The 13,227-nt window shown below is 44.7% G+C and overlaps 1 protein-coding gene across 1 annotated transcript in view; it reads right to left on the bottom strand.

Annotated features, from left to right (window-relative positions):
• cacna1ha (calcium channel, voltage-dependent, T type, alpha 1H subunit a) overlaps positions 1-13,227 on the bottom strand; it is a 120,060-nt gene that overhangs the window by 36,139 nt on the left and 70,694 nt on the right. Inside the window, exons 9-12 of the mRNA XM_060943017.1 lie at positions 11,369-11,520; positions 10,986-11,171; positions 8,229-8,346; positions 5,745-5,900 (exon numbers count right to left, since the gene is read on the bottom strand). Coding sequence (XP_060799000.1) covers positions 5,745-5,900; positions 8,229-8,346; positions 10,986-11,171; positions 11,369-11,520 — 612 coding nt within the window. The remainder of the gene's footprint in view (positions 1-5,744; positions 5,901-8,228; positions 8,347-10,985; positions 11,172-11,368; positions 11,521-13,227) is intronic.

Here is a 13,227-nt window from a genome sequence, read left to right as displayed (position 1 = left end):
GCGAGACACTCTTTTTCAACCGTTGAATAGTTCTTCTCTCTGGGGAGTAGTTTTCGGCTTAGATATAGGATGGGATGTTCCTCACCTTCATGTACTTGTATGAGTACAGCCCCCAGCCCCACCTCTGAAGCGTCTGTCTGCACCATGAACTCTCGTGCCACCAGAACCGGACTGGAACAGAGGGCCTGCTTCAGGTTGATGAAGGCTGCCTCCGCTGCGGGATTCCACTTCACCATCCTTGAGTGCCGTTTGGTTGTCAGATCTGTCAGGGGTGCAGCAATGGAGGCAAAATCGGCAATAAAACGCTGGTAGTAGCCGGCTAGGCCCAAAAACGACCTCACCTGCTTCTTGGTGAGGGGTTGCGGCCAGTCCTGTATGGCCCGCAGCTTCGCCTTCTGGGGCTTGACTAGTCCCTGGCCAACGGTGTACCCCAGGTAATTGGTTTCACTGAAGGCCAGTCTGCATTTTTTTGTGTTCGCCGTCAGACCTGCATCTCTGAGGGAATCAAGCACAGCTTGTACACGGGGTAAATGACTGTCCCAATCCGGACTTTGAATGACCACATCATCTAAAAATGCAGCTGCATACGTCTTGTGGGGAGCCAGGACCCGATCCATTAAGCGCTGGAACGTGGCCGGCGCTCCATGCAGACCAAATGGGAGCCATGTGTACTGGTAGAGACCCTCTGGTGTGGCAAAGGCCGTCTTCTCCTTTGACGCCGGGGTCAGGGGCACCTGCCAGTATCCTTTTGTCAGGTCCAGAGTGGTGAAGAACCGGGCATGTCCTAAGGAGTCTACTAAGTCATCAACCCGGGGCATAGGGTATGAATCAAACTCTGACATCTCATTCAATTTGCAATAATCATTGCAGAATCTCACCGACCCGTCTGGTTTGGGAACCAGGATGATGGGGCTTGCCCAGGCACTTTTGGACTCTTCGATGACTCCCAGCTCTAGCATCTTTCTCACCTCCTCCTGGATAGCCACCTTGCGAGCCTCCGGCACACGATAGGGACGCTGGGTCACTGTTTGGCCCAGGACGGTGCGGATCTCGTGTTGGACCACCTCTGTGTGCCCGGGGAGTGAGGAGAAGATGTCTCGGTTGCGGTCCACCAGCTCTAGGGTCATCTGCCGCTGGTGTGGGGATAGGCCTGGCCCCACCTGAACCTCCTCTCTGGTGGGTTCTTTGGACTCTGTCGGAGGCAAACAACTGAACAACGCCTCCCTGGCGTGCCATTTTTTCAAGAGGTTAACGTGATATATTTGCTCAGATTTTCTTTTATCAGGCTGTCTCACCTTATAATTCACTTCTCCTACCCGCTTGATGACCTCATACGGTCCTTGCCAGGTTGCCAGGAACTTACATTCCACGGTCGGCACCAGGACCAGCACTCTGTCCCCCGGCTTAAACTCTCTCGGCTGGGCAGGTCGGTTGTAGGAGGACTGCTGTTGTTATTGAGTAGTCTCCATGTGTTCATGCACTATCGGGTAGACGGCCCTCATTCCTTCATGGCCCCGACATGCTCGATCAGGGTCCGCTGTCTGCAGGGTTGCTCCTCCCAAGCTTCCTTGGCAATGTCCAGCAGCCCTCTGGGTCTGTAAGAAAGGAATAGTTCAAAAGGCGAAAAGCCAGTAGAAGATTGGGGTACCTCTCTTACTGCAAACAGTAGGTATGGCAGCAGCTGGTCCCAATTCCGCCCATCCTCTTCAGTCGCCTTCCTCAGCATGGACTTCGGAGTCCTGTTGAACCGTTCGACCAACCCGTCTGTCTGGGGGTGGTAGACAGATGTTCGCAACTGTTTGATTTTCAACAGGGCACACAGTTCTTTCATCACCCGGGACATGAATGGAGTGCCTTGGTCCGTCAATATTTCCTTTGGAATCCCCAGACTGGTGGAGAGGAGGAACAGCTCCTTGGCTATCTGTTTGGAGGTAGCCTTCCTCAGGGGGATGGCCTCAGGGTACCAGGTTGCATAATCCAGGATGACCAGAATGTACTGATGCCCCCTGGAGCTTTTTGGCAAAGGACCAACTATATCCAGTCCAATCCTCTCAAAAGGAGTTTCAATAATTGGTAAGGGGATGAGCAGGTTACGATATGGGGGCTTAGGTGCCACCTTCTGGCATTCCAGGCAACTACAACAGTAATTCTCTGTTTCCTTGTGTACTCCAGGCCAGAAGAAATGCTGTAAGATCCTTTCTTTTGTCTTCTCAACACCTAGGTGGGCCCCCAGTGGATGTGTGTGTGCCAGATTGAGCACAGTCGCCTGGTGGGGCTGTGGTACAAGGAGTTGTTCATGCACTTTGTCATTTTTCTTCACCACCTGATACAGTAGGCCTTGTATAATTGCGAAATGGGGGTATGTAGGGCCTGCTCTACCCCCTAACAGCACCCCCTCTAGCACCTGCACATTTCTTAAGGCATTTGCAAGTGTGGGATCCTGCAACTGGGCAGTACCATACTGGCCTGTGAGAGGGGGAAGCTCCTCGATGCCTGGGGCGTCTTCCTCGTCGGAGCTTGGAGAGCCTTCCGGGGCCCCATTCTCTTCTTCAGTCTCCGGGCCAGTCTCTGTGTCAGCCTGGGTGCCTGTCATCCCGGCAAGGGCAAAAGCGGGGATGCAGGGTTGTGCGGGTCGCACTTGCAGGATGAGTCTTACCTCTCTGACTGCAGGGTACCCAGGCTGGCCTCTGCTGGGTCTCCCTCCACAGCAGGTGAAATGTTGGGCAATCTCGCCCAATCAGAACCAGAACAGGGAGGGAATCAACCACTCCCACCCTCGTGTGTATAGTCCCCCTGGTGGTGGTCATTTTTGTTCAGTGGTGGGGTACTCTTTGGTGTCCCCATGGATGCAGGAAACTGGGAGAACTTTGTCAGTGGTCAGACACGATGGATCCACCAGGTCCTTATGCACCAAGTTGACCCAACTACCCGAATCTAACAATGCCTCGACATCCCGGCAATTCACAGTCACTGGGCAGGTGGGGGGTCGATCTGGGGGCCCGTCTGCAGCCCCGACGAATGATGCAAACAGCTGGGCGGAGGGTGAGCTGGAGGACCCTGCAGTGGGCATAGGCTCGTCCACCGGTTTCCCACACTGCCAAGACATGTGTCCCCTGCCCCCACACCGGAAGCATTGTCGGGTGTCACCATCATGGGGAATCCTAACCGGACCCGGCTGGCTTCTGGCTCCCCCTGGAGCTTAGCCAGGTCCTGCTGTGGCTGGGCTGGACCCCTTGGGGTTTTTGGGGTGGCCTCCCCCTGTCAGCAGTGGGGGCACAGTCCTGGGGTCCTTCCTGGAAGCACGGAGCATTTCTGTTGTGGCCTGGTACTTTTCCACAGCTTCAACAGTCAGTTCAGCTGTGGCTAGGGCTTGTTGGCTGATGAAGCGCTTCACCTCATATGGCAGGGCTAGAATGTAGTGATCCACGACAACGGCCTCCACTACTGCGGCCGCTGTGGTTTTCTCAGTTTCCAGCCATCTCCTCACGATTCTGGAAAGTTCATGCATCTGTGCACGGGGAGCCTGGTCTGCTTGGAAGGTCCAGCTGTGGAAGCGTTGAGCAATACCGAACTTGGTGGGCCCATGTCTGCTGAGGATCTCTGCCTTCAGAGCATCATAGTTCGTAGTCTTGTCCGGGGGTAGGTCTTGGACAGCGTTCAACGATTCTCCCGTTAAAAATGGGGCTAACAGTCCAACCCACTGTGCCTTGGGCCATCCTTCCCTAGTGGCCGTGGCTTCAGAGGTGTGCAAGTATGCCTCAACATCATCTGTAACCCCCATTTTGGAGATAAAATCACCTGCCTTTATTGGGCCAATGCTCCGAACAGCCATCTTCTTCTGTAGCTGCAACTCCTCTGCCTTCAGTTGGTTGGCCTTCACTTGTTCCTCCAGGAGGGCCGTGCTCACCTGCATTTGGGCTTGCTGGCCTGTGATAAGGGCCTTCAAAATTTCCTCCATCTTGTTATGCAGAGGGCCTATGGCTAGCTGGGAAATTTGAGCAATCAAATGTTCAGTATCCTCCTCGTACCTGCACTATTATTGATGATTGAAATGCCCACATTCTCCACCATATGTGATATCATGAGAGGCTGGCCGGCTCTCAGCGGGACCCTTCAATCAGTGCAAGGATACAAAGGTTAAAATAAATCAAGGTTTTTAGCCCGGTGGCCGCCCAGTAGCAGGCGTCCTTAACACAGGGAAGTATTTCAGTACAAAATCCTTCAGGTAAGAATTCCAGATAAGCTTTTCAACAAATACTCTGCCCAGCAGGTTCCACTCAGCAACGAGAGTCCATGAACCTCTCTCCTCCACATTCACACTGGGTGTTTTTGAGCTCTCACAAAGCCCTCTTACTCATTAGGCCCTCACTGGGCACAGGTGTGTTGCCGGGTTGGGTGCTGCATATATTTGAAAATGAGTACGGCTTCACAGACTCCCACTCAAGGGCGGGAGCTGGGGGAGTTGGGCTGCCCACCTCAGATTAGAGGGTGTGAACTTTTTCATGACATAGAGATGTAAAAAAACAAGTAGACCCTATGTCAGCATCGGCCTTGCAAGGTTCAGGATGATATAAACCAGGGGATGTCCAGATAGTTTTAAGATACCTTTGAACCATTTTCAACCCATTAAATGCCTATTCTTATAAAAATGGTAATTTTGTCAATATTAACAGCAGCATTGATGTGTTTCATCACAGTACAGTCATATCATTTAGTTTACAGCTAAAAAAAACACACTGAAGTGTGCAGTACCTCTTTAACATTACTATTACATGACAGATACAAAGTTTATGTTTTGCATTGCCTTCAAATACGATTACTATTTTCTTGTGTGGATTTATGAATTTCAGGGTGGCATAGTCAGTGCATTTACATGCACATCCAAATCGAGCTACTGTCGGTAATCGAGCTAAGGGTCCCAGCAGGGGTGCCAGAGAAATCCAATCCTACATGCACACAAGGAAATCGAGCTATTGTGTGAGGTACATTGTGCACCCGAGCCACAGGTGGTGCTACACGCCCCATCGTGTTGGTACACTTCTGGTTGTCGCCATGAAGAAGAGCTATTCAAGAGTATAAACAAAGTTATCAGTTCCGTGTTCACAAGAACAACGACGACGAGGACAGCAACATCGATATATTTTATATATATATATATATATATATATATATATATATATATATATATATATATATATATATATATTCAACTCCTTAAGCTGAATGAGCATGAACTCTATCTCCTCATTGCTCCAGAAGTGCACGTTATTACTACTGTTGTCATGCCGACCGAGGCTGTTGTGTTTCCCGCTTGTGGTCTCGTCACTCATCACTTCCGGAAGGGGCAGTGCTGAAGTAAGTAGCTTGACTACGTAGCTCGATAGGGTTTACATGCACTAAGTTGCTCGGCTACAATCGCATAATCTAGGTCGCGTAGCTCGATTACGAGAAATCCAGTTCGGTTCGATTTCAGCCGAGCTAAGGTGTTTCCATGGCATTTAGAACTTCGATTTCAGTCGAGCTATGGCAGAAATTCGATTTTCTCTATGTGCATGTAAACGCACTGATTGTGGTTACAACAAATGGTCAGACACTGGAGTTAATATATAAGAAAATGTTCAATGGTCAGAACAGCAAATAGTTTATATGCATTGTGCTCATTTAACTTTGGGTATTTACCACACACACACACACACACACACACACAGTACATTGCTAAATGTTGTCAGTGAATGTTATCACACCTCTGCTTGAAAGCCCTCCACCAAGATGGCTACCAGAAGGTTAAATAGGACATAATTCCCGAAGCTCATCAGGGCCACGAAGTAAAGTGCAGCCAATGGAGAGGTGGAAGCCATTCCATTATAGAGGACTACATTCCAATCCTCCTGAGTTAGTATCTGTAACAAAAACACAAGCCTGCAATGTGCAACTGAGACAAAAAAAAATCAATCACAACAGATGAAAAGCTGGTGTTGCTCCTTACTCCATTTTATATTTATATAGAGAATTTATGTAGCTTTATATGCTATATATTTGTGTGTATGTCTGTGTGTGTCCGTATAAGTGAGGATCTTCTCTGAAATCCACTACATAAATGAATGTATTGTCTCACCAAACTAAATTCAAACCAAAACTAGAAAAGCACTCAGAGCGCAGACCTCCGCCAAGAATCCTTTAAAAAAAATCCGGGATCCAGAAGGTGATCTGGATCACTGCCAAAATTTAATGGATTGTTACTTGTGCCCAGTCACACCTCTGGAAAAAATTTCAGAGCAATCCGTTCATTACTTTTTCTGTAATGTTGCTAACAGACAAACCAACCAACCAACCAACCAACCAACCAACCAACCAACCAACAAACAAACAAACAAACAAACAAACAAACAAACAAACGCTACCGAAAACATAACCTCCTTGGCGGAGGTAACAAACAAACCAACGGTACCGAAAACATAACCTCCTTGGCGGAGGTAATAACTAGAATGCAGTTCCGGAGAAAATGTGAAAGTGTGCTTGCTCAGGTGCGCCGCCATGGCGACCCGGCAAGAGAGGCGACCGCACGCCCACATGACAAGTTTTGTGTCAACACACGAAAGTTTGGCCAAGACACAAGGCGGACTCTCATACGGAGATGACAGGCTGGCAAGGTTCTTTACAGGGACATCCCAGAGCATCACTAACATGAAAATTTAGATGTAATTCTAAATCCGTAAAGAGACATGACCCAAAACACGTTTTTGCTCATTGTGGCGCCCCCTAGTGGCCAAATGACACCAAATTTGATGAGGGTACATGAACTGGTGCCGAAAGTCATCTCAACAAATATGGTCTTGATATGTCAAAGCGTTTCTGAGATATGAGCCAAAATATGTTTTTGCTAATTGTGACGCCCCCTAGCAGCCAAATGACACCATATTTGATGAGGGTAGTTTGGATGATGTCCAAAGTCATGCCACTAAATATGGTCTTGATATGTCAAAGCATTTCTGTGATATGAGCTCACTTCCTGTTTGGTGGCTTCGCCATCGAATTTGATTGACTGCCACGGGCGAACGCTTTGACATATGAGAGCGAAATGAATATCATTCATTAGGCATGGACTGGAGATCATGTGTGCCAAGTTTCGTGATGATCGGACAAAACATGCGGCCAGGGTCACTCTACCTTCATTTTGAACAAAATTCAAAATGGCGGAAAATCTAATTAGGCGGAGAATGACGTCATAAGGTGCGTTGGAATCGTCTAGCTCCAACGATTCCAGCGGCCCTAGGCTTATGAAAGTCAGACATACAGATCAAAAGTTACGTGCATGAACGCATGTAAGAATGTGATCAGTTGGTGGCGCTAGAGCATGAGACGTACCAACATGAAACTTGATGAAATCAATCAGGGTCCACTCCTCTATCCGTCTACCAAGTTTCATGACTTTACACCTTACGGTTTGGCCTACAGAAGGAAAAATCTGTTTTTTGTGTCGCGCACCCATTCATTTCAATGGGGAAAAAATTAATCCTTTAAAAAAAATCCGGGATCCAGAAGGTGATCCGGATCACCACCAAAATTTAATGGATTGTTACTTGTACCCAGTCACACCTCTGGAAAAAATTTCAGAGCAATCCGTTCATTACTTTTTCCGTAATGTTGCTAACAGACAAACCAACAAACAAACCAACAAACCAACAAACAAACGCTACCGAAAACCTCCTTGGTGGAGGTAAAAATCAATCAGTTCAAAGACAGTTGCCTTTTTATTTGTCTTTAGGAGTTCTTGGCTGCATTGTGAATGTTCTCTGCATGACGCTAGATCAGTAAATGTCTTCAGTAGCAAGTATGCCTCTGAATTTGCACAATGCAGCCCAATATAATGCAGCTTCAGCACTACAGCAGCGTGTCTTTCTGCTGTTGCAGCAAACACTAAAAGCACATAATTTCAGGGCATTTTAAAATTTAAATGACCATTCTCCTCCATGCGGTTGCAGAAACAATAATGGAATAGAGATTGAATTGTGAATGCCTTTGCAGGATGCCTTTGTATTTGGGTCTTGGTAGAAAAACAAAAAGCCAGTTCACCTTTCTCATATAATTGACTGTGTACAGGTCTAAAGCCATCTTAATAGCTTGAGATTTATATGTGCAACCCTGTGTGTCAATAATAACATGCTTTTTTTTTTTTTAACGTTCACCTTTGATTCATTACTCAATTAAAGTGCATTTGAGACTCTAACCTGAAACACAGTGACGATGGCCCACAGCAGAGAGTCGAAGTTCTTCCTGTCTGGGATGGTATCTCCATTCTCCAACTTCAGGCTGAATTTGCAGCCAAACAGATGCATTCCGAGAATACTGTAGAACATTACAGAGCAAGCTCAAGAACTGTCATGCAAAGTGGACAAGTCTAGAAGAAGCATCTTTACTCACTGATTGACCAGCTGACATCCCAAATGCATTATGGGCATCACTCTACACTAGGTGATGTTATATACACTACCCAGCAAACCATGAAGAGGTGTCACATGGCACTCCACAGCCATATTACTTTTCCTGTGTGTATATTTCTCTGGCTAATAAACAGTCAAAGATAAGTTGCATGTCAATCAATGCTTCAACTGTCTGCTATGTGCCAAGCAAAACATCTTATTTTAGCATGTGCTTAATGATGAACTTATGTGTGTGGCTAGCTACAGTTTTGGTCAGAAGTTTACATACAGTGACATGAATGCCATGGCAGTATTTGGGCTTTCAATGATTTCTCTGAATTGTTCTTTTTCTGTGGCAGAATGATCGTACAGCATGCGTCTTAAAAAACAACAACAACTAGAATTCAGTGCACAGTTTTCTGAAATCAACACAGGGTCAAAAGTATGCATACTGGGTCAAAAACATACATACAGCACACCTAATATTTGGGTAAAATGTCTCTTTGCAAGATTCACCTTGACCAAACATTTTTTGTTTACCATGAACAAGCTTCTGGCAGAATTCTGGTTGGATATTTCATGACTCTTCATGGTAGAATTGGTAGAGTTCAATTAAATTTGTTTTTTTTTTCTTGGCATGAACTCAACTGATAAGCACGGTCCATATATTTTCAATAGGGCTGAAGTCAGGGCTTGTTTTGTAAGCTTAATGTTAGCCTGCTTTATCCTCCACAACCAGCTCTGATGCGTGTTTGGGTTCATTGTTGTGACTCCCAGTCATGTTGCAAGCTTCCAATAGTTTGAGGTTATGCTGAAGAATTCTGAGGTAGTCCTCGTTCTTCATTATTCCATCCACTTTGTGCAATGAACCAGTTCCACTGGCTGTAAAACAGCCCCAGAGCATGATGATCCTACCACCACCACCAGCTGGTACAGTGTTCTTCTGTACATCGTGGTCATTGTGGCCAACAATCTTTGTCTCATCTGACCATACAGCTATCCTCCAGAAGGCTTTTTTTTTTGGTCCATGTGGTCAGCTTCAAACTTTAATTAAGCTTGAAGTTATCAGTTTTGGAGCAGGGGGTTATTTCTTGGATAGCAGCCTCTTAGTCCATGGTGATGTAAAACTCACTGAACTGTAGACAATGATCCATCAGCTTCCAGTTCATGGCAGGGCTGTGCCATGGTGGTTCCTGGGTTGTTCCTGACCATCCAAACCAAGTTCCTTTCAGCTGAGGGTGACAGTTTGGGTTTTCTTGAAGCAAAGTGGCTTGGCAAAGTGATTACACCTCCCAGTAACTTACATACAATTGTTTGAATTGATCTTGGCATCTGCTGTTGTTTAGAAATGGCTCTAAGAGACATTCCTGAGTTGTGTACATCTGCGATCCTCTTTCTCAAATCTGCACTGACCTCCTTGGACTTTCCCATTTTACTGTGTGTTGGTCAATCCAATGAGTACTGTAAACAAACCCTTTTTATGAAGGCACAGAGACGCTACCAGCTGTAGTCAATCATAATCACTAACAGGAAGTTAAGAGGCCTTGGCAAGATGAGACATTTTGAAGTTTCAGCACCTCTGAATTAATTATCGAAGTGAGTGTATATAAGGGCGGCACGGTGGTGTAGTGGTTAGCACTGTCGCCTCACAGCAAGAAGGTCCGGGTTCGAGCCCTGTGGCCGGAGGGCCTTTCTGTGCGGAGTTTGCATGTTCTCCCCGTGTCCACGTGGGTTTCCTCCGGGTGCTCCGGTTTCCCCCACAGTCCAAAGACATGCAGGTTAGATTAACTGGTGACTCTAAATTGACTGTAGGTGTGAGTGTGAATGGTTGTCTGCGTCTATATGTCAGCCCTGTGATGACCTGGTGTACCCCGCCTTTCGCCCGTAGTCAGCTGGGATAGGCTCCAGCTTGCCTGCGACCCTGTAGAAGGATAAAGCGGCTAGAGATAATGAGATGAGAGATGAGATGAGATTTAAATACTGTTCAAATTTGGATAATATTTGTGTATTTAATGGGTTAAAAATGTATTTACTGTAGCTAGTTATCCATTTCTAAAGAAAATAACCTATCATGGTTAAGCCTAAAAATGTTTGTAAATTCAAAATAAATATCAAAACTATGATAAAACTTATAGTGCCTCTTTGTGATTTACTTTGCCAAAAAAGCAACACAATTATCACCAAAAATTCTTGGCTCATTAATACTGGAATGCATTCAATACTATGTATTTGAAATAAAAATTCATTATCAGCAACAAACATTATAATGAGGCAAATCAAGCTGTTTTCATATTTTGGAACATTAAATACAAAAATCACTTTAGAAACTAGCTGAGATTTGTTGATACATGATGATTATGATTAATAACACTTCCATGATGTCAGATTATGAAGATCCCATCCTTATCAGAACATTTATTTGTAAAAAAAAAAAAAAACTTCAGAGAATAACTCAATGCATTATCTGATATAACAACTGCTGACATCTGCCCTTCTTTTATTGGTTAATGCAACTCAATTCGTTCAATGTATATTTGTGTAAATGGACAATGGGTCTCTTCTCACCTGAAGGTGAAGATGAAGAGCATGAGCAGCATACAGAAGGTGGCCACATTATCCATTGTCTTCATCAGGACCACCAGCTGTCTCCGCAGAGCTGGCAGAAAGCGCACCAGCTTGAGCACACGCAAGAGACGAAAAGTCCTGAGCACGGAAAGACCCCCATCAGCCTGTCCGATAATCTCCCATACGCTAGAAAGGACACGCATCATACATACACTTAGTCAGCAGGATCAGCACACACATTCCATAAATTATACAAATGCAGGATGATGGCACATGGTGGGTCCAATTAAAATATGGCCTTTATTATAGAATTAGTCTGAGCCCTGAGTGAAGCATGGCACAAAGGTGTACAGCTGTATCATAAAATGCACAGTGTACTTTACCTTATAACAACGATGATCCCATCAAAGATATTATATGGGTTTTTGATGTAGCCAAAGATGCCAAAGGCCATCAGCTTGAAGATCATCTCAAGAACAAACATGCTGGTGAAGACAATATTGCTAATCTCCAGAACATCTGTCAGTTCGTCAGGCTGGGGAACCAACAAAAAATGAGACACAACTTGCTATTAAACTGTAAACCAGTACTAAGAGGAGAGCTACAACCCCTAGTGAACACAACAACATCTTTCATAATGACCCTGCTCTTAAAAATGTGAAATCCAGTCTTTGCTTTATGGAGAAACATTGCATCACTGCATTTGTACAGTATAGCGTATCTATCTAAATGCAATATTTTGTCAAAGAATATTTATATAAATATGAATATACATGATATACTACATATGAATATGGATATAATGTTATGCATCAGGATGGTGCTGCTACTGATTAGTCAATGCACAAATTACAGTACAGATAATCCAGTCCAGTGTACTTAGAATACACCAATAACTGACATGTTGAAACTAAATACCCTTAAGTTATTCATTCCTTTAAAGAAAGCTGAGCAGATCTGCACGATTAAAATAACCAGAGCATGTTCCTTAAATCTTTTCATTGCAACCTGTTAGCAACCTGTTTCTGGGCTTGATTACTTGGCCCCCAGCATTTGCTGATTGTGCAGTCTATGAGAACATCACTCTGTGAGAACCGTGAGTGATCCCGACCATTAAAGAAGAACTGAAGGCAAATTTTTTATTATCAAAATTCTATTTAACTCATTTTATTAAATATAGGAATACATTTTTGATAGCTATTTTTTCACTGCTATAGCAAGTTATGAGTGTTTGAAATATGCTCTGTAATATATCAGTCCATACAGTATGTCAAAGCAATGGCCATAAATGAGATTTGTTGAGACCTGTGCGAGACATTGTAGGACAGAAGTAAAACGTACAGCGGAAATCAAAGTGACCAACATCTGCCAACGTTGTCAAAAGACACGCACGCCCTCTTTCGAACGCTGATGGAATCAAGCCGGAAGTTTTGTTTGTTTTGATAGCAATCAGGAAAGTTTGAAGAAAGTTGCAGTAATCGTCATTTAAACTCGTTTTTGTGCAATGTTTTGTTTGGAAAACAGTTTTCAAAATGGCGGCAATGACACCTGGCTGACACTTCACGTTTTGAAGTCTCGCACAAGTCTTGTGAAGATCGCGTGGATAAGTGACACCTGCCGTGGCCCAAACGAACTAAATTCAACATGGCTAAAAACCGAATAGGCCGATAAGTATAATATTTAATTGCAATAGTTGCCAATATAAGTCAAAATATAAAGTTACGAAAACTGAAAACGTAATTGAATAACACGTTAATTAGAAATAAAGCAAGTTTAAAAATGACTTCAGTTCTCCTTTAAGGTTTCACCCACTTAATCTGATTCCCTTCTGAATATTTAGATTGTAGTCGATCTCAGTGTTTCACATAAGAGTGATACAATATCCCTAGGAGTTAAGTGACCACCTACCACCTCCCAGCATGGCACATGATTTCATTCTTAAACAAGTAGAGCATATCTAGTCCTTCTTGTTACTAATTTGTATGCCACAAACACCCATAAATTATACTTTTAACAAGAAGAAAGCAATTGAAGAAAGTCTATTTCAGCCATTTGACCTTGTTGTGACCTTGAGCCTGTCTGGATCAGTTCCAAAAGCCAGTCAGTTCAACTGTTGGTTATGTTAAGTTCACACATAGCTGGTTGATCCGTGAGAACAGTGGCTGGGGCTAACGTGACCAGCAGATTTTGGAGGTGATCCATCGCATAAATTTGGGCGGAGTAAATATGCAAATGAAGCCAC

The sequence above is a fragment of the Neoarius graeffei genome, chromosome 16 (assembly GCF_027579695.1).
Source record: "Neoarius graeffei isolate fNeoGra1 chromosome 16, fNeoGra1.pri, whole genome shotgun sequence".
In the NCBI taxonomy this organism is placed as follows: domain Eukaryota; kingdom Metazoa; phylum Chordata; class Actinopteri; order Siluriformes; family Ariidae; genus Neoarius; species Neoarius graeffei.
Note: the sequence above shows the minus strand (reverse complement) of the source record. Positions and strands in the feature narration are given on the sequence as shown.